This window comes from Haemaphysalis longicornis, unplaced genomic scaffold (genome assembly GCF_048455015.1).
Source record: "Haemaphysalis longicornis isolate Haplotype H1 unplaced genomic scaffold, Haemaphysalis longicornis Haplotype H1 scaffold_1, whole genome shotgun sequence".
NCBI lineage: Eukaryota > Metazoa > Arthropoda > Arachnida > Ixodida > Ixodidae > Haemaphysalis > Haemaphysalis longicornis.
Genome location: NW_027526203.1, coordinates 250,421,259 through 250,442,913, shown reverse-complemented (window position 1 = coordinate 250,442,913; position 21,655 = coordinate 250,421,259). Strand labels below are relative to the sequence as shown.

The following is a 21,655-nucleotide window of genomic DNA, read 5'->3' as shown; positions in this document are numbered from 1 at the left end:
GCTCAAAAAGGAAGGTATGCAGCTGCAAATATTTATTAGCAAGTAGACCTCACACATTAAGGCTATTTCCCTCCTTTCAAACCGCCAAAACACGTGCTTGCTAAGTAGGTATACTAAGCTCTGCAAACGTCGTTCGTCGAGCTTCCAGCACTATATTTTCAGCGCTGTAGTAAACGTGAACAGGGATATACGATGCCCGAAGCTCATTTTTCTACATAGATTTTTCTTATATATCAAGTAGTTAACAGAAATTTCGGTCTTATTGATATATAAAAGACACAACAGTTCGAATACAAAGTCGTGGTAGCATTTCGGAAAGAATTACCCACTGCTGCGATTCAGCGCACCGTTACCCTGTGCGCGCGTGATACAAGTTTGGTGTAGTGCGGTGAAGTTTTTGTGTGTGGCGTGGAGCTCACCCTCTTCGAAGAAGTTACGACAAGCCGGAGCCTGTCTGTCGCGCGGACCCTTGTTGGCGATGATTCACACCCGTGGCAGCTGCAAAATCCGGGACCAACTGGTTCTAGCGGCGGCGTGTTCTGTCCTGTCGGTTCGAACAGGCGTCGCCGGCTGAGGTTTCTCCTTCCCCCCTCCTTTCTCAGACACACCTTCCGCCGGCTATCACGAAACCGGGTGAGGGTGTGCTAGTGTGTTTGTACTTTGTCGGGACGTGCGCAACACGCTGGAAGGCTGTGAAACGTTGGTACTTGTATGTATAAATTACGCCCTTTCAGCGACCTGTGACGCAACGCTTCGGGCTTCTGAAGGAGCGTTGCTCTGCCTGAATCATGCTCTAAGACCGCAAGGGTGCTGTTCCTGCATCATTACTGTTCATTTATCACCATGCAGTATACCAGTGAAGAACTATTTTCGGCTTTTTGTAGTCAACACCGAGCCAGCGCTTCTGCTGCCCACTCGTCCACCACGCTACCATTACACGACGAAGGCGACGCATTTTGGTACGAGGACGTCTTCGCCACTGTAACACAACACGTGAAACATTCATTAATGCTCAACTAGACAAAAACGACTCGTAGAAGTATGCCAACATTCGACGTTTAGTACAAATTAAGGGTTGACTCTTGGGGCGATAATGCGTATTTGCCAAACATTTTCCTTCGTCATTTGCGATATTCAGCAGTCGGTAAATTTATGGGCAGGTAGTAAAATAAATACTACAGCAAATGTTATAGGTCGCGAGACATTGAGCACGCTTTCTAGACGAGATCGGGAGGCAAAGGCTCTTTCATAGCTATTTTTGGCCTATCGTTTGCAACTTTCTCTTTTTTGAGTCCAAATGAGCTTTAACAATCCTGACATTCATCCTTCTAGAAACGCTCTTCATGAGAATGTTCGTGCTACACCACAACACGTGCTTTAAAGCTAGCTCGCTAATGTGTCCGTCGTCGCGCGTCTCAAAATCTGACAAGTCGTCATTGGTCGAGCCTCTCCACGGTGAGGTCTGCAACCACTTGGCGCTGGTTCGACAGCTTCAAAAGCACTGCATCGTGTGACAAGTACTCCACGACGGCATGATTAAGCGCATAGCATCTACAGCCAACACAGTTGGATTCACAAGGCTTCCTAGATTCATCGATCTGATGAGGTCATGATGTTTTTCTGCAACTGAGACTGAAATTGTCTTGTTCAGAGACAATGCTTCTCTGCATTTCTCACACTTGAGCTTGTCTGTTCGTCGACTACTAAGACACATGAATTACGTCTTCGGGTAGGAAATGCAGCTCGCAAACCTATAAAAAACGAATCCTCGTTTAACTCCGCCATTTTTACGACTACGCGCTGCATATACTGCCGATATCATGAGCTATTTGAAGATGAAACGTTGCGTACTTTTAATTGCTCTCGTAAGCACGAAGAAATACACTGAAGGACTGAAGAATAGCGCGCACCCATTCCCTGCGTAGTTTCTCGGCTTGGGGAAATCTGAAAACGCGCACCTTGCACTTCGTGTCTCAATTTCCACGGCACTGACCCGAATTCAAGAGAGTGTTGATTAATGTTCCCACCATCTCCACTCCACGGCTGATATTCACAATTTCAAAAAGAAAACCCGGCACAATGGGGAAATCCGCGCAACCGCGCACAGTACAATAGGGAAATCCAGTCCACCGTGCGCAGAGAGGTGTTTTCCTATCTTATTCAACTATCACCAAAACTAAGAAAAATATATTTTTGTGGTAATATTGTGGCTCCATCTAGTGGAATGCCACGAAAACACGCGGAGAAAAAATTGTTTCAGCGTGTAATTCCGCGTCACCGCCTGCACCTCCACCGCTTCTTCGTGACGTCAGCGCTCCGAATGCACGGAGCCCTCCCGCTTGAAGGTAGTGCCAGAAGCCATTAAGGGGGGGGGGGTGTCTGCATGTTCCTCCTAGAACAGCGGGGAGGAGCAACATCCAGGCAAGCTACCGGGGGGTGGGGGTAGCGTGCCTGCACGCCTGGACTCCAAGGAGCGTGACTCCTTGATTGAAGTTTAAAAGCTATTTCCACATGCGGTAGCCGGAGAGAAATAGAGACGGAGAGGGAGAGAAAGAGTAAACTTTATTTCAACCTCCGGTTCAGGGAGGAGGGGTGGAGGACGTCTAGAGGGCATCCGCGACCGCCAGGGCGCGGGCCGTGATCAGCTCTTGACTTGCACCGTCCGAGCGGTGCAACCACTGCTCCCAAAGGGGGTGGGGGGAAAGGGTAAGGGTGAAGGGATCCTGAGGACATTCACATGTAGCCGCCTCCGTCTTCCCGCCGGTTCATGCGTTCAAGGAGCGCCAAGCTGCCGAAATCGTCATGTCGCGTGCCCTGTGGGCAGGTGCTGGTACGTACTCGGCAGCGTCCCTCAGGGCTTCGTGCGCGTGGAGTTGTTTTGCACGCAAAAAGGCTTCATTTTTTTCAGCTGTGTTCATTTCTTCCGAGTGACACGCAAAATATACACTCTCCGCAGAGGTATTACCGTAGAATGCAACGTTGGTCGGGAAAAGGAGCAGTACATGTAGGTCAGGAGGTAAATGCTCACTTTTCAAGTTCCTAAGAAAGAAGAAAAATCTGTCCTAAATTAAGTTTTTTATGTTATGAAGTAAGAAGCCGAAAGTATAAGCAGTGTAAATATAAGTAAGTTACATATTTGTTAATGCGGGAGTCATTATTCCATGTCATTTTATCATTGGAGGCTTCACTGCACGCGTGGGTCACCAAAAGTTTTACTTGTCCTGAAGAAACTGTGTGTAAAGGTGCTGTTTCTTTACACAGCTAAGGGGCCTTTTTTATTGATCCACTATTATAGAAGGGGCGGGGTAGAAGGGATGGCCCTCAGAAAATTACGAGGAGCTCACCTGATCTGAAAACAATCTGAAACGCCTCTCCTACTTGACATAATTTAAAGGTCACATGTAGCCTTAATATCTTTTCTTGTGCTTGCAGCTCCGGACCGGACTACTCACCGCTAAGGATTCAGTGAACTGCCTCCACGATGCATGCCTGTACAGGAAGCTGTGCGATACGGGAAACATTGTACGTGACGCCCGATCTTCTTTCGGCATTTCGCGTTGGATTTTTTTATTTCCCGAGAAGAAATTTTGGCATGTCTGTGGATGCGACTGTTTCCTCGTAAATTGCTTACTATTGATATATCGTAATGAGGTAAACTAAACACGGGACAGAACGACCGTGCCCTACTAGTGAGTGCGCAGTCACAAAAAATGCAGTGTTACTCGGTGCTAAAACTTGTTGTAGGACAGGAAGGGTAGCCTTCAATACTGCCTACAAAAGCTATTTAATGGACGCAGTTTTGTTAGGTCCGCTGTTAACCGAGCTTGTTCCAAACATAAAAAATTGAACCTGACCAGATGTCATTGACTGGCCATGAATTAGGCCCCATACCTCGAATCTTTGTAGTAAGGTGCGTCGGATCTTCCCACTCAGCAGTTAGATAGCGCTTTCGCTGGGAGGCCTTGGAGGGATCCTTTTCGGGTGCAGTTGGTGGCTCGACCGGTGGCCTCGAAAGAAGGCAGCGATTGAAAGGGACAGACAACCAATTCGGGATGCTCTTTCCATACCAAATGAAACGACATCACTTAAAACACCTCGAACAAAAATTGTTTCCCTGATCGGGCCCTAAACCGTTTGAAAGCGGAATATTTAGATCTACCAGCCTCAAGTATGTTTGTTTATTCGCTTTTTGAATCACCCACTGAAACCTACAGAGGGGCTATATACGCACGATAGTGTCAGGTTTTTACACTGCATGGCGCCACCTTTCAGATTTGAAAAGGTATTGTGCTAAAGTAAAATTATCTCCACCAATTTATTTAGAAATTCCATGTAGTGACCCCACTATATAAAACGATGGCTTTCATATGAACTGCAGGACATGCGCTCTACGAAAAAAAATGGGGCATATCCACTAACCTGGGGAGGGTGCGAAGCATGCAGTATATAAGTGTATTCTTGGTGACTTGGCGTTTTCGCCTACGGAAATGAAACCGTTGGAAGGTAGAGGTATACAGCTGTGCTGCAAAAGTCTCTTGTCTTTGAAGCACGAAGCTCTCTGTTGCGAGGTGTAAGCGAGGGCCCCGGAAAAATGACTTTCCCGGTGTTTTGTTAGCGTGACTACATAAAACAATGATTACGACGACGACGACGACAACAGGAGACGCCAACAGCCCCATCCCCGCGTGGGTATGCGCCATGATTCAAGTGTCCAACCAGCCAACCAACATAAGGGGCTTCGCCCCTGAAATCATTTGTCTGTCCCATTAAAGCTGCGGAATGAGCGCGGAAGCGCCTTAAAGGGACCATGCAGAGAAAATAGAAGTTTTTTTTTTTCGAAAGATTAGTGTTTTGTAGGGCCCGAAGCGCTTTGTCGGCAGCTAACGATGCTTAATTCACTAAGAAATTACATACTTTAAGTGAAAATTTTGATTCTCCCGCTAAATCCTGTGTTTTCGTGACGTCCACAATGATGGCCTTAAAACTAAATATAGCCTGCTGACCAGGGCTGCGCCCATCGCACAGGTACCCGTTTGATTATCTTGTTTATCGCCCGCCTTCTTAGAGTTGCAATACTGCTGAAGTGCCAGTGTTTGGTTGTCTTGTTTATTGCCCACTTTCATAGATGGCGCTGAAAAACTGCTGACGTTAAGGCCCCGGGGCCTTAGCTGACGTTCCAGTGTTCTCACTTTGCTACTGGCCACCCTCCTACACCTGCCGTACTAATACTACTAATACTAATTCATACTAATCGTTAATACTAATCGTTTCCTAAAAATTTAACCTATGACTCGACAAACACGGTCACGTAAGCGACGGTGCCGCTTGTGTCAGTTGGTCATTGTTGTTTCAGGCAGTGGCGTAGACTTCTTATTTTTCCGGGGGGGGGCAGACCTGGAGTGCGCCTCGAAGCGGCGAAGGGAGGGCGGAGTAAGCGGTGGGGGGGTCCTTATGAGATGACACGTCATTACCCCGCTACAAAGAGGCTACCACTAATCATCATCATCATCATCATCATCATAAGGGGCACCTGCAGCAGTGAGGGCCTTTTACATTGTGTCAGCTAACTACGAGGTGTCCCCAAATAAGACTTCCCGCAAATCTGTGAACCGTGAACTTCAGCGGTTTGACGCAACCAGTAGAAATTTCTTTAAATACGGGTTTTACTGGTCACATTTATTCAAAAATATTGCATGACTGAACCATCAGCACAAAAAAACGAGTCGATTTGTTTTAAGTGCGAATGCACTTCTTAAACGAGCCTGAAGCGTCCGCCGCCGTCCACATAGCAACAGCTGCGGGTGCGCGCGCTCCTCGTCTTCCTTGGCAACGGGGGGAGATGGGCGCGCGCTGCCTGGCCGCTGACATGGCACATACCCACGTGGGGGATTGGCCAGGAATCGGGCGTGAGAGGGGCTAATGCACCCGCTCAAAGGAGTACTGACACAAAATTTCAAAGCTGAGATCCGCTCTAGCAATCAAGTACAACGACAACACAAATAGGTGTCTGTGAATAAATGCATCTTTCTTTCTTTGTAGTTGTGTGTGTGTGTGTGTGTGTGATCTCTCTTTCGCGAACATTACCGAACCGCGCAAATTCAACTCGTGCATTCGCACTTTCACATTCTTCCCCTCGGGGAAATGCGGGGAATTTTTTTCTTTTAATGGGCAGTTCGGGGGTAAAAAGAAAGGGACACGAGAAAGGGACACGACAGGGGCGCTACGCGCTGCTATGTTCATTTCCGTTAAGAGCCCCCGAAACGGGTCTGACTTTGACCACTCATTTTTGTATCCGTGTGTGTGTTGTGCCAGAGCGCCCGAAACAAATTCACTGCACCTGGCGACGTGCCGATGGCGGGGTTGATTCGCGCCTAGGTCAAACCGCCCGCGTCAGACGTGCCACGACTTGGCGGGAAAGACGCCGCCGAGTCTGCTCTCCCTTTCCCATCGCGACGGCTAGACCAAATCATGCCTGGGACAAACTAATCCCCGCAGACACGCAGCAAGTAGCGCCTGGAGACGCCGCCGAAGATTCGTCTTCCCTTTCCCGGTCGTGGATGCTCGGCTGACGCAATCGCTTCGCCTCCATTCGCCAGATTCATAATGCGGCCATTGATAGCTCCGACTGGAGGCATTGGAACTGCACGCGGCTGCAACGGAACCCTGGGGATATAAAACCAGCCCGGAAGCAGCGGTGGTGTGGCGGCATCTCATCGAAGGCCTTGAGAAGTGCTATCGCGCTTGTCTTAGCCGTGTAACGCTCTTGCTACCTTTGTATATATTGTATATAAATGCTGCTTCAAATAACCGTCACCTCGGCTACTTCGTCGCTATGGTCGGCGCGGCGTCGATAGCGGACTGGGCAGGGCAACGTCGCAACAGTAGTGACTGAGCTGGGATGGCCCAGTCCCAACAGTGTATGTGTATGTGTTTTGGAGTCTTGTAGCGGGTATCGCTCGCAGTCGACGGCCGCAGTGCACCCAGTTGCTGCCAGTGCTTGGCAGCCGTTACAGCACTGTCCAACTGCTCTCGCGTGCTTTGCGACCTTGAAAACAAAGTTTGCAGACAGGCTTTTCGGAGGCGTGATAGCTTGCACTGACGTCACTGTATGCCCGTGTTGGTGCGTTGGTTGCACAGTGGAAAGCTGCAGCTCTTGGTTCGAGAAGCGCTGATGAAGCTGAGAGCTATCGATAAAAAAATGCGGTGGCGTCGTTATGGGTAAGCAACATGTTTTACGAGACGTTCCAAGACGCGAACTAAAGGGAAAACCCAACGTCTGGCGTTGGCTTTCTTCATATAAAACGGCCCTTTCACGAGGCCTTCCACAGTGCGAGCTTAAACTCGGCACAAGTTGCTAGCGAGGAGTGCAACATGGTCGCCCCGCCAGTAAACAGCAGATGAAGGTAGGGGATGAAGAACCACCGAAATTCACCGTCGTCGTCAGCTTCATCATTACACGGTGGCATAAACGAGAAGCACCGCATCGGTTTGCCATTCGAAAGCAAAACGCTCCCACAGCAGCAAGATGCCAGCGCTCTTCGACAAAATATGCGAGGTGAAACAAGGCGTCATACGCGTCCGACTGGGCATTATTATGTGCGATTAACAAACCACAACCTGCACGGTGGGGCTATATGCTCACTTGTAAATGGACAGCCCGAGGACATAGTTCTACCAAACCTGAGCAAAAAGTTTCAAAATGGGAGCCTAATAAAACCATCTGGTTGACACAAACCATGCAGTCAATTTGACACGAAACACATAAACTAACTGCGACTGTTTAAATGAGCGGTTCCGCTCACGAAACGACTCCAGAGCATGACATGCGACATGCATCTATGGAAACTGCTTAAGACCGGAAAAGAGCGACTTCGGTGCGCGTAGTGCATGCATTGTGAGCATGCCCCCACCGCTTCCCCTAAAGCAATTTGAATGAAGCAAGCGGAACGAAGCAGCTACGCGTTCCCAGGCCGCGCATTTGTAAACAACTATAACTGCTCCAATCAACAGGTGCCGTAGAAACAGAGCAACTGTGGCCGCGCTTCCCACCGGGACCTAACCCCCTCGTTTCTCCCTTTTCACCGCGACCCCATAGCGAGCGACCGCCGAAAAACGCTAACAGCGCCAAACAAGGACAGGCAGAGGAGGGAGGTGCAGTTTTCGTTGCCTGATTTTACCATCCTTGAGCAGCACAGCGCCACCGCTGAATGTCTGAAGCTCGTACACGTGCGTCCAGACTTGAGTTTGTGATAGAACTTGTTTGCACTGCTGTACTCACGAGTGCAAGCACTCGAAAATACAGTATTCATGAGTACTGTAATCATGAGTACTGTGTACTCATGAGTGCCATACTCACCAGTGCTCATACTCATGAGTACTCATGCTCATGAGTATTGTACTCATGAGCACTCATACTCATGAGTAGTGTACTCATAAGTTCTGTACTCACGAGCAGTGGACTTACCCCTGTACTCAATCGTCATCATACTCACTTTTTTAGTCTGGGTGTGTACTCACTTATCATCGTACTCACTCGTGAGTTTGAGAACAAATGAGTACAAATGAATGTACTCACGAGTGAGTGCGCCGACCTATGCTCCCGACAAAATGTTGCTTTGCTGGCGTGCTGCTGAAATCAAGCTATGGTGGCTAGAAGGGCCACCCTTCTAGCCACCATAGCCAAGCGCAGCGCTACATTGTTGTCAACAATCCTCACACTGAGCACATCCAACTCACCGTGAAGAAAAGCGACACGGCCCTGCGTTTCCCCCTGCCCATCGGGAGGACGGAACTGTCTTTCAAGATCCCAACCCCTATGGTAAACAATAGTTGGCAGACAGGACGGCCAACAGTCCGATGTCGACGGGCGCAGAGCCGAGCCAAGCCCTTAAAAAAATCCTCAGCCGGGGCCGGAGGCGGCTCTGCCCCCCCGTAAAGCCGTCCGGGGGGGGCATGAGCCCCACTGCCCCCCCGTAGTTGGCGCTTCTGGTTTCAGGCAAATCCAGCGCATCCGACGGCTGTGTTAGCGGTGTCAGCCGTGAAGTCCCGCACTAACTGCTTCGGTGTTTACGTGTTCGTTCGTAACTTTGATTGTTCGCCCCGAATTCTTACTAATACAAAAAGAATGTGCCCTAACTTTAAGCCCAAATAGCTCGTTGGGCAAGCTTATAAGCCCTGCCTAATTTGCGTTTGCTTTTGCCGGCCTTAGCCAATCGCACAGCAGGGCTTATGACATCATAGGTTCCGTTGCGGGAAATGAGCAAGTGGGTCGCATGGTCATTCCCTTTTTTTCCTAATTATGTAGGTCATTTGAGTGACGTTTACGTTAAAGGTGGGGTCAGTATGATTGTAACGAGGCAATCTTTCGAATAAACCAACCTTCTGTTTTGCCTGCATGGCCCCTTTAAGACTGTGATGCTGGCCCAGCTGCGCACTACCTGGGTATTCTAATCTGTACAGCTGCATAGCAAGCGAACTTTATTGAAAAAGCTATCTCGCAACGTCAAATAGCCTAAGTTACTCCGTAGTCTCCATGTTCCTCTTTTACCGCCCATCTGTAAACCAAACCGCCCCGCGACAGGTCCGTCAGCTACCATGGATAAGCGAAGATAAAGGAGCCACTGCAGGTAGGACGTTTCGAGGTAGATAATTCTAACAGTGTTCGTTACGGCTGGGGGAGGTGATGCAAACCGTTTACAACAGAAGTGTCGCCTTGACCAGAACTGATGTCAAATGAGGAAGGAACGCCATTGGTGATATTGCGAATGAAGTGATGTCACTTGTGTTTCGTCACGCCAGTTAGTTGCAGTACAGTGCAGCAGCCGTACATGTGAAAATAGTGGTCCTCGTGGCCGAAGGGAGACAGGACCTACAAGAAGAGTTCTTAATGGAACGGTTCTCTTTTTTATAATTTATTAAACCACTCTACAGTTTCACGGACGACTCCTGTATTTGTCACCACTTTCTGTGTATTTTTTTAAAGTTAATGTCTGCATTTTATCGAGTGTGATCACAGCTGATCTGTTTTTTTTTTCTTTTGGCACAGGGAAAGGCCCTTGAGCAGTACTTTTCGGTAAGTCATTGGTTTACTTCTCGTGTTTATGTATCAGATTCGTTTACTCGTGCTCTTCATCATCAGATATCGTGGCCTTCACAAGACCACACTTGTGACTCCCTCTTTTCGTCTTTCGCACCCTTATAGACTCGCTCACGAGAACGATGTATTCTAAACTGCATTGCTATGTTCACGCCATGCCACCGATGAATCGGCCGTGATAGCACCTGACGCGAAGTACCTAAAACTCGCTTGGTCTCACAGAAGAATATGCCCAACGAATGGACCTCAAGAGTGGTTCCGACAGTTTTGAAGTGCGAATGCACTTTATAAGCGACCCTGAATTCCGGCGACCGCCGTCCGTCCACATAGCAACAGCTGCGGGTGCGCGCGCTCCTCATCTTCCTTGGCAACGGGGGGAGATGGGCGCGCGCTGCCTGGCCGCTGACATGGCACATACCCACGTGGGGGATTGGCCAGGAATCTCCTCGTCTTCCTTGGCAACGGGGGGAGATGGGCGCGCGCTGCCTGGCCGCTGACATGGCACATACCCACGTGGGGGATTGGCCAGGAATCGGGCGTGAGAAGGGCTAATGCACCCGCTTAAAGGAGTACTGACACGAAATTTCAAAGCTGAGATCCGCTCTAGCAATCAAGTACAACGACAACACAAATAGGTGTCTGTGCATGGCACATACCCACGTGGGGGATTGGCCAGGAATCGGGCGTGAGAAGGGCTAATGCACCCGCTTAAAGGAGTACTGACACGAAATTTCAAAGCTGAGATCCGCTCTAGCAATCAAGTACAACGACAACACAAATAGGTGTCTGTGCATGGCACATACCCACGTGGGGGATTGGCCAGGAATCGGGCGTGAGAAGGGCTAATGCACCCGCTTAAAGGAGTACTGACACGAAATTTCAAAGCTGAGATCCGCTCTAGCAATCAAGTACAACGACAACACAAATAGGTGTCTGTGAATAAATGCATCTTTCTTTCTTTGTAGTTGTGTGTGTGTGTGTGATCTCTCTTTCGCGAACATTACCGAACCGCGCAAATTCAACTCGTGCATTCGCACTTTCACATTCTTCCCCTCGGGGAAATGCGGGGAAATTTTCAAGGAGAGATCTTTCAAAATTCGACAACCCCCCTTATCGCCGCGCGCGTCTAGGAGCATGAGTAGAGTGTTCGCCCCTTTCGCGACGCGCAAATCCTGAAGCGATCGCTGACGTTCTTGGGGGGCGTACAGGGCAGAACCAGAACTCAACAGGCAAATAGCCACTGTTAGCAAGTGTGGAGTACATGTGATTGAACATTGACGACTTACTGTGCCCCTACAGCCTGAACTGATCGAAGAGCTTCATGAAGTGGCCCATTCTTGCGAAGAGTGATATTTGCAGCACCCAACACAAGGATTTCAGGAGTAGATTTTGAATAAAATCAGTTGGCGTCAACATTTCCCCGTGTCCCTATTTACACCTATTTTGTGTCTTTCGCAGAAGATTATAGCGAAAGCGAGACGTGTTTTCTGCAGCTGGCTGGGAGCAGAAAACGTTGTGTGATAAAACAGATAATGGAAACTGATGTGAACAGTGTGCTGTGCGTTTATTGCCGAGACGCGAGGGAAACCTGAGACTATGGAGGTAAGCCGGCGAGACCTGGGCGCGGTACACCCGATGAAAGAATTACGAGTGGGCGGGCTGGGGGCGAGAATATAAAATTAATGACTCCCGAAGCGTCGTTAATCGGCTAGCGGTAATGCGCCGCCAGCCGATCGCCGCCGGCAGGCGATCGCGAAGTCCTTGCTTTAAGACTAAACGTCAAACGGCGGTTGTACGTTTCTCGTCCTCCGAGAACACTCCACGGCCACAGCGTACGTTTGCACCTGGGATGAAGAAAGAGATGGACAGGTCGCAAGCTGAGCAAAAAAATTAGCTCCCCAGCTTTTAATTCAAGCCTCAAGAGGAATTAATTTTCGCATATTCTATTGAGTGGCTGTGATGGAAGCGGTGCTTTGAAAGTTTTCGCATGGTGAGTGGCCTCGCCTACAAATGCTCTAGGGAACAACCAAACACGTTGGTTTGTATGGGCGACATAGCAGAATAACACAGCAACAAAAAACAGCTACAATTATTTTCTAAGGGCGTTCGAGAACCACTTAGTAATTCGAGGGAATGTTGTGTACAAAAACGAAATTCTGCAGAAGATATCATTTGGAATGAGAAGGAGTCGAGGAGTTAGTCACATAGAATCACCAACTGGCCAAGTTGTGCGGTTTTAATGTTGCATGGCCAAATTATTCGGGGCCACATAATGGTGGGCATTAAGGATCGCAAGTTGTCTGAGAAAATGCAGCTGGATGTGGAGCTGACCTTCCAAAAGACCACCACGACGCCGCGACATTCTAAAGTGGTAAAATAACAAGCTGCTGAGCTGCTAAGCTACAACGGACGGCAAGTGGGAATAGTAAAGCCTGGCTCGTACCTCCAAGAAAAATACAAAATAAACCGGTGTACGTTCTGTAGCTACTAGGAACGCACTACAGGGAAGCGTCCTGCACAAAAAAACTGCACGCAACAAGCGTCATCAAAGGGGACATTTTCCCCACGTCTGCAAGGGGAGAGTATTACTCCGAATGGTTGGCGGTTTCAACAAGACATTTTTCGGAGCCGTATTACTTAGCCGTGACGAGAGGGGAAAGACTACTGTGGGGCATCAATGGGTCACCTGTACCCTTCAAAATGCGCAGTGGGCCTTGTTGGCAGTGATTTCGTTCCAAAAGTAGCGGAGATATTTCAAGAATCTGCACCTGCGGGATCTTTTTGTTTCGTCATGGCAACGGCAGACTTATTGTACCACGACAAGGCGTCGAAAGGAAATATCTACATCCTGATTGGTCTTCAGAGGCTGATCCTGTGAATGGAAGAGTAAAGTTGAAGGTAGTTTGCAGTTCGGCGATGGCAGGAGGCATGCAGGACTCTGAGCATGGCGAGGGGGGTGAAGTTGTCGAAGCTGTATCCGAATTAGCGCGGTCGATACATTGTTGATACGATCAAAAAAGAAGGCTTTATACAACATTTTACACTGTGTGTACAGGGTGCATTAGTAATAAATGAAATATTATAGACTGCGCACTTTATATCTCCAAGTGCGTAGAGATCACTTGAACGCCCGAAACTCCGATTTTGACTCTCTTGTGCTCCAAGTACAGGTAAACCACTCGAGCGACTTTGGCCCGGACTCTTTTCCCTCCGCAGCATCCGTATATTTGACCGGCACGCTATCACCCACTTCCGACGCGAAGCCTCTGACTATCTCTAACTACTATGACCCTTCAATCATCCTAGTTCAGACGATACTCCACATCCTTTTGGCATCGACCTTGCCGGAATGCTCGGACAAGGACGCTTTTTTGCCGAAGTTCAGCTTTGGTGTTTCTCCGTCTCTGAGACGTCCCTGCAGTTTCTCTACCTGCATAGAGGGCCCAGGGTTCTCATAGACTGCTGTCACTCAGAGTCACCAATCAATTAGCAGTCACAGCATACCGGCCGAAACCCGGTAGGTTGCCCCGCAGCATGCAAGCAGCGGCAAGAACTTGCGTCGGCCCTGTGGGTGGGGTAGCAATCTTTCCACGGTCAATCAAAGATGACTCCACGAAAACCGTCACAATTACTGCTTAAAGCCCGCCAATCCCACTGGTAGATTACCACGGCGATAATTAGTCTTCTCTGTATACACACCCCGCGATCTCCAGTATTCAGTGGGCACGGCCCGTGTCGTGAGTGGTCACGTTAGCGAAACGCAGTCCACTCCTACTCGCTCTGTCATCCAGAGATGCCGTAAAAACATTCAGTGCGCTGAGGTGTAAGTTTCGCATTACAAGCACTGAAGACAGCACGGCAGCATTTTTTTCTGTTCCCACGCAAACGCAAGGCGGGGGCGTCAAAGTGAGTGGACTGCCGAGTTACCTTTTAGGAAGCTAGCAAAAACTAGGCATTTTAAAGCCGCTTGATCAAGTCACCACTAAAAAAATGAAGCTTTAAACTCAGAGGATGAGTTTCTCAGACTCTTTTTCCAGTCTTGTGAAACTTAAGCTCGACAACAAGATGCTGCATTGCTGGCATTGGCCCCTATTCGAAAAGGTCCTATGGCGTTATGTCGAATACCTCGTAAAAGCTTCAAGAGATCGGAAATCTTAATGACGCTCATGCATTAATTTGTTTATGTAAAGGAAAGTTTGACATCCACCTAAATGCAGCCATGCGGCTACAAAGGAAAGCTATACAGCTTTCTCAGAAACTTCGCAGTTGAAGAAAAATTCGTCCTGGTCCAGGATTCGAACCCGGGACCACTGCTTAACCGGAGCAGTCGCTCTACCAACTGAGCTAACCAGGAGGATTTACGTTTTACCAACTCAGCTAACCAAGAGGCTAGCCAGGAGACTAGCCCTACTAACGACTAGCCTCCTGGTTAGCTCAGTTGGTAGAGTGACTGCTCCGGTTAAGCAGTGGTCTCGGGTTCGAATCCTGGACCAGGACGAATTGTTCTTCAACTGCGAAGTTTCTGAGAAAGCTGTATAGCTTTCCTTCGTAGCCGTATGGCTGCATTTAGGTGGATGTCAAACTTTTCTTTACAGAAACGTACTCGACCTTGGGGATTTCCCCTAAATCTGGTCGATTAACTTGTTTACTGTAAGAGCTCACTAAAAGCTCTGACCTCCTCCAGTGGCGGTGTGGGTACATCAGGAGTGTACATCATACCAAAAAGGTTGCAAATAAGTGAATGGTAAGAATGAATGTGTAGAAACATACAAAAGTGGAGGGCTAACATAGGAAGTAAACTAAAACAACAATTTAGAGCCGTTCCATTCTGCGAAGAGGGAGGTCCAGCGAGGCTGCCGTTCTGGTGGGATTTGCTATGTTGCGGTTCAGCTGTATTAGGAATTTGTTGAATTATAAGGACATTGGCAAAATCTGTACGTCATAATAAAGGACAGACACGATTGGTGGGTAGAGGCAACGACGTTTCATTAAAGCACGGCTACTGCCATCACGGCGCAGACCACACAGGTGGCCGCCGAAGAGCGCGCGGCATTGCGCAATGTAAGGGGGTGTTGCGACCGCGAAGGCCGACTGCAGCCGGGAAGAGGTCCGGAGTGTCCGGAGCTGATAGGCCAACGTAAACTGTTTACTTCATAGCGAGAGGTGAGCCGAAGCCAAAGAACAATGCCCCGACGGGCGAGGTTACAATACAGGACTCGAGCAGAGCGACAGCATCGATTCGCTGCTCTAACAGGAATGGGTTACAACGCTTGGGCAGCTCTATTTATACCCAAAAGCGGTAACGGTCAAAACGCCAACAAGTGGGAACACGCACAAACGTCACAGATACACGCAACGCTCTTTCCAGTGTTCGTTAGTCGTCGGTAGCCTCCGCGCACGTTGAGTCCGAGAGAGGGGAGAGAGGAGGACTCCGTTGCGATCGACTGGGTTTCTGTGTCCTTGAAGAGCGTGGAGACGAGCCTCGCAGGGAGCCGCCGAAGTTTTGGAAATGCGCTCAAAGCGAAGCGTCTGACGCGGCTTATCGCCACTTGCCACCGACATGATTGCGCCTGTTTTCGAAGGCGCACGAGTGGCTTCGCCGCACAGCCGAGGAGTGATGCGGGGAAGTACTGCGGCGCTGGCCGATTCGTAACAGGGGAGAGGGACGCCGCGCGTGTAGAAGAGATTGCACTACTTCGGAAACGGTGGCGGGTGTGGAGAGGAATATACACTGGTGCTGTAACCATACTCCCTCCGTAGATGCCCATGCATTACTGTCGGGCACACAATGTGGGAACGCCAGCTTACAATGACCAAGTTTACACTAAATTCCTGAAGTCGGCTTTACCTTTAAACACAGGTGCATTGCTGAGGAGAAGTGTTTGAGGGGTAATGCAAGCCGTCTAAGATCAAAATATTCAGGCCGCGGGACCCCCCCCCCCCCACCCCCTCCTGTTTTTTTTTTTTTTTTGTTCTTTACGAATTTTAGCCATACGCTTAAAAATTGGTCTACGCTTGGTCTGTCTCCGGAGACGATCTTCTAGAAGCAGCTAGATCATAGCCTAGACAGCTTCTTGGTAAAAATAAAGGGCGCACAACATGCGCTCACAGTTGGAGTACAGAATTTGTATACGTGGAGAAGGACAGGGTATGAGCTTGTAATCCTGTTGGTGTAATACGTACAGGAAGGAAGGAAAGGGCCGGTGAATCTGGTGAGGACGGGAATATTCAAACCATATTTATAAAAAAACGTTCAAATGAAACTGTCTTTAGAAAAAAAAAAAATCTCGGGTGAATGAGAAGATAAGTTGTAACAAACACGCTGGCATCGGTCAGCTGGTGAGTCTCTGTGTTCTGTAAGCATAAAGAATATGATATGAAATGTGTGTCACTCAGCACCGATACCACAGCCTTCTAACATCCTACAAAAAACGAAGGTGTGCATCCGGTCATCCCTCTTCTCGCTACCAAAAATTATTGTGAAACTGGAAATAAGGCTATTGGCAATTGAATACAGTTAAACCTGGATGTGAGGAAGTTGACAAAAGTTCGCAATTTTTCGTTACATACAGGTTTCCAGTTAAGCCTCGCGGGAATAAAGCAGAAACGAAGCTAAAATGCTAGACATCAGTAAAGGTGAGTTCACCCTCTTCGTGAATAGCGCCTGCTGCTTTTTCACTAGCTAGGACTACACGGTCCTCCAAAAAAGCAAGGCAACTAATCCACCTACTAACAAACTTACGTATTACTTTTGCAGTTTAACACTTTTTGTTGCCTTAGGCCCTTAGCGCGTTTCGGGAACCTAACATCGTCTGAAAGGGCGCCTTTTAGAGAACTTGATGCTCTTTACCGCACTCTAAATTGATGACAGGGTGCTAGCTGGGTACTCTACCAGGCGTCGACATTCTCTTTTTCTCGTCGTCGGAGACGCCATTTAAAATTGTGAGCTTGTCTTGCAAAGACACTATTCCTTTTCTGGCAGCAGAAGTCATCACCGACGAATCGATACCGCAGATAACAAAAGAGACGTGACCACACCCCTACCGGAAGGCCTAGAAGTTCAAAACTTAAGTCTCGAACCGAATCCGCACTCACACGTGAAACGCACGGTAGTTTGCATTACAGGCGATAGAGGAAAATGTGAAGTGTAGTTTTGAAGTGCAGTGTTAGAAGTGCATGAAGTGTGTCACGCTGCACAAGCAAAACCAGAAGTGGATGCTACGTTAGCCACGAGATGACGGCCGGCGCTCCGGTCATCATCATCACCATGACGAATTTTTAGGCTCTTTTAGACGTTTTAATTGCTGCTGGCTCCTTACAGTAGTGCTAGTGCTCGCGAAATTATTTAATTTCTCCGGCCGAATTTTAAGTAAAGTGCAAAAAACAATCATTGATCCGCTTGCCGACTTCGTTATATCAAGGTTACCCGCCGCGACGTTTCGCTACACAGAGGTCGCGAACACATGAGCTTCAATGGGGTTGGCAATGAGAAATAGAAAAACGTCATTAAACCCAGGAATTCGTTACATAGAAGTTTCTTAAAGACAGGTTTACTTGTACAATTTGTGTAATGCTCGCAACACACAATAGACTTTCTTACACCCTTTCGGCCGAAAAGGGAGTAAGAATTTTGTCCAATGGCGAACACCTTCAAAAGGTGTCTTGGCTAAAAAAGGGTGTAAGAATGAAAAAAAAACGGGTGTTCGTGTGAAAACCCAAAAAGTGGCGTAAGGTTGCTTAACACCCTAAAATAAGGGCGTGGGCAGTGGAGCTACGCGTAAAGGCGTGGATGGGCCGAGAGCGCAGCATTACATACAGACACATTCAACACGCACAAGTCACACTTGACCCTCAAATGAACTGAGCAAAAAAAAAAAAAACTTACGGCAAGTGTTGGGACAGCGACTACATACTTACCTGGAAATGCATCAGCTCATCTTGCTTTTATAGTCCGCAGAGGACAGTCCTCCGATAGAGTCGGTGGGCTTGTCGCAAAAATGAGATTTTAGCGCTAATTTCGGAATTATGCATTTCAATGTGAGCATGCACACATCATCATGCGGACAATCGATCCCGGATATATCCAACCGAGATATATCGAACTATTGCATATATTGAACAGTCCAAAATCTTCTTGGAAATCCTTTGCGAAAGGAAATATTTTATATATCAAATTATCGATATATCGAACTTATTTGCGATCCCCTTGGAGTTCGATATATCAGGGATCGACTGTATTTGCAAAAGCTTTGCAGTCGCGAAGGAGTTATGTTCAATCAATCATCCAGTTTGATTAAATGCCAAACACTTATTCCACATCATTTTAACACCCATTAAGAAGTGTATTCATTGTTTCAACACCCTTTTCCCCAAAATGGTGTATAACTACAAATTAAAGTGTTGGAAACTAAAAAGGATGTAAAGGAAAAGGGTGTAAGAAAATACCGCCAACTGAAAAAAAAAGGGTGTAAAAGACCTCCAACTTTGGAGGTATTTTATAGCTGTTTACACAGGTGGACGAAGCATTTTCTATTTTCTACAAGCGGGGTATGCTTTGTACCTCACGATTTTTAACACAATATAAATTGGCATGATTTATTACCGGTGAAGCTGTTTAAGGTTCGGTGGCGTTAGCAAAAAAAGACAGGAAAAAGAACTGCGCCCCCTGTAAAGGATGCACCACCGCAGATAAAGTATTATGACAGTGAAGCCGGCTTTGGAGCCTGTTCGAGTAGGATCACAGAAGGGGCGAGCGTATGCGCACCTCTTACTATACCATTTCAAAGGTACTAGTCTTTTGGGGACTATAAAAGCGCAAATAAGTTGACGCAGCTTGCACTAGTAGTGCAAGGCTGGAGAAACAGCATAGCTGGGGGTCAACCTAGCTGGTTTCACCATTGGATCCGATGTCGGTGTGGGGAACACACTGGAACAGCCTTGTAAAATCCGGCTGAAGTTGGCCTCACCTCTCAGCGCTTATCCTATAGCTTAGCAAGAACATCGCAAAGCCTAGAAAACGCAGCAAAACTTAGCAACACCGGAAAAAACTTGCTCGACCCCCAGCTCCGCAGTTCTTTTTTTTTTTTGCAACTGAGCACCCATTTCACACCGAGTCAAGCCTGTTGCAGTCGGTCAACACCCTTTTCATCACGAGTAACTATACTGTTTTTAATTTTAAAGTTTCAAAATGATGTTTCTCGTGCCAAAGCAAAACTTGGGGCATTAGGCGCACCGTATATGCAAAGGAGCTATCATTGCAGACGAACATTTTTTTTTTTGCTTTTGAACATTTCTTACGAGTAGAAAATGGTATGAGGGGATGTCTTGTTCTTTACAATGCAATTTACATGCATGCATGGCCTTATTCAATGAACAGCTGAACACCTTTTTCACGCCCTCTCAAAACCCTAAGAAAAAACAATGGTGTTGAAGTCGATCAACACCCTTTTTTAACACAAAAAGGGTGTACAGCTAGAAAAAGTGTTGAGATTCTAGAAAAAGGGTGTCATGGCCTCACAACGCTCTATTTATTTCCACTTATGCTACACCCTTTTTGGCCAAAAAAGGTGTACAAAAGTTCAGTGGGCACCCTAATCCCAGAAATACCTGACCTTCTCTGCAGTATTGGGCTGTAAAAAGAAGGATATGGGAGGAAAGAAAATGAGGGAAGACATTCTGGCTGAAAAGGAATTGAGTTGAACATGGCGTGGGATGCGGAGAAGGGATGGGCGTCCAATAGGATTCATTCTACGAGCTTGCGCCCCCTCTCGGAAACACGCCGTGATCGCTTCCTAAACCACTCCAAGCTCCAACCCGGCGTGCTACTGGTTTCGGTGCATATCGGTTTTGGTGCCGAGGCCTACTACTTTCTCAGTGCGGTAGCTGTGTGCTTCACAGAAAATTGCTGTGGATTGTCCACTGTAGTATTTGTCTTACCTTGGCAAGGAGAGAACGGATATGGGTTTCCTTCTCGCACATTATTTCCCGATCAGTGTGTTTGTTTTAGCGGGCATGGCGAGCAGCCTGTGTGACTTTGTTTTTCCGAGTCTTGGTTTTCCGGAAAGTTGTAACAGAGGGATGGGGATCATGACCGCCGTGGACTGATTAGGAATTTTGACCGTCTCAGCGTCCCTTCGAGTGAGCCCTAGTTGGCTTAAGGTAGACAGCACAGATGTGATGCAAACGAAGCAGAGCGGGGCTTCAGTGCAGGTCGGATTCCTTGCAGGTCAGATGCCCAGCTACCGGGACTACGTCACGAATTCAAATGAACGCGAAATGGGTGATGGGTGTTTTTAGATGGACCCAAATCAGAATGCCGCCTCTCGTCCCAAACTGGTAGCAAGAGAGTGCCTGGAAATAGCTCAGGAACTGTACTAGACAATAGCTTTAGGCGACAAGGTGTCAGTCAGTCAGTCAGTCAGTCAGTCGGTCAGTCAGTCAGTCAGTCAGTCAGTCAGTCAGTCAGTCAGTCAGTCAGTCAGTCAGTCAGTCAGTCAGTCAGTCAGTCAGTCAGTCAGTCAGTCAGTTTATCGCCAGGTTTGCCGTCCTATACTTGTGAAGTTTATGTGGAGTGTTCGTTTAATTACGGGAGCAGCCTACTATAAACACTGCCGCGACACTGAACTTGATGTGTGGCGATGAGATAAACACCAGCGAAATCTCAACGTTAGCTCTTGTAATGCGAAGGTGCAAACACTGCTCCCGGCGTACAGTGGGCACCGCCGAGCAGTCGCGTAACCGCCTAGCCTTCGTAAACACTATGGTATCGCGCTTTTATCAGCGCTCGATCAGGCAGTTGTGGTCGCGCGACCTACACACTCGGCCGATTCGGTACCCAGGCGAGGAGATAAAAGGACGTGACACACGGAAGAGTGACACTTGAACCGGGAAAGAAGCTGTACGCAGTATTTAGTCAGCGCTTTTTTATCTGCTGTCAAGATGGACGCGTGGTGGAAGGCGCACGCGCCACGCCAATCTTCTTGCACAGTCGCATCTCCATTTTGTCGAATGCGCTTATAGCGTTTATCGAAGCGCAGTATGTCACTCGTATGAAGTGCATACGTCTGATAGCCGGTGAGGGTGAATCAAAGGTTGAGGAGCGCTAACAGTACGCACAAAGACCGTTTCGCGCTGCCAAGTATATTCTCTTTTGAAATAAATAGACTTAATAGTATCATGCTGAAAACCGGTTCCGCCTTCCGACAACACATGTGAATGTACGGGAGCCGTAGCTCGTCCACTGTAACTACGACTTTTCTGCGTTTTATGGATACCTTGTGTTTCGTTACTGGGAGAAGCAAATGTTGCTGTAAAACGTTGTGTATCCTTATACCTTGTGTTTCGTTACTGGGAGAAGCAAATGTTGGTGAAAAACGTTGTTGTGACCTTATACCTTGCGTTTCGTTACTAGGAGAAAACGTTGTTGTGACCTTTGTTTTGGGGGCACAAGTCACAAATGTACTACTGAAAATCGCGGTTAGTGGGAACACGAGAGCCCGGTGCCGTCACATAAGCCTAACAGTCCTCTACCAAATTACGCGCATCTCCATTAGGGCGATA

At 48.0% G+C, this 21,655-nt stretch overlaps 1 protein-coding gene across 1 annotated transcript in view; it reads left to right on the top strand.

Annotated features, from left to right (window-relative positions):
- LOC144144085 (antimicrobial peptide microplusin-like) overlaps positions 1-11,511 on the top strand; it is a 36,628-nt gene extending 25,117 nt beyond the window's left edge. Inside the window, exons 3-5 of the mRNA XM_077675497.1 lie at positions 3,433-3,522; positions 10,046-10,072; positions 11,396-11,511. Coding sequence (XP_077531623.1) covers positions 3,433-3,522; positions 10,046-10,072; positions 11,396-11,446 — 168 coding nt within the window. The 3' untranslated portion in view covers positions 11,447-11,511. The remainder of the gene's footprint in view (positions 1-3,432; positions 3,523-10,045; positions 10,073-11,395) is intronic.
- Positions 11,512-21,655: the final 10,144 nt, after the last annotated feature.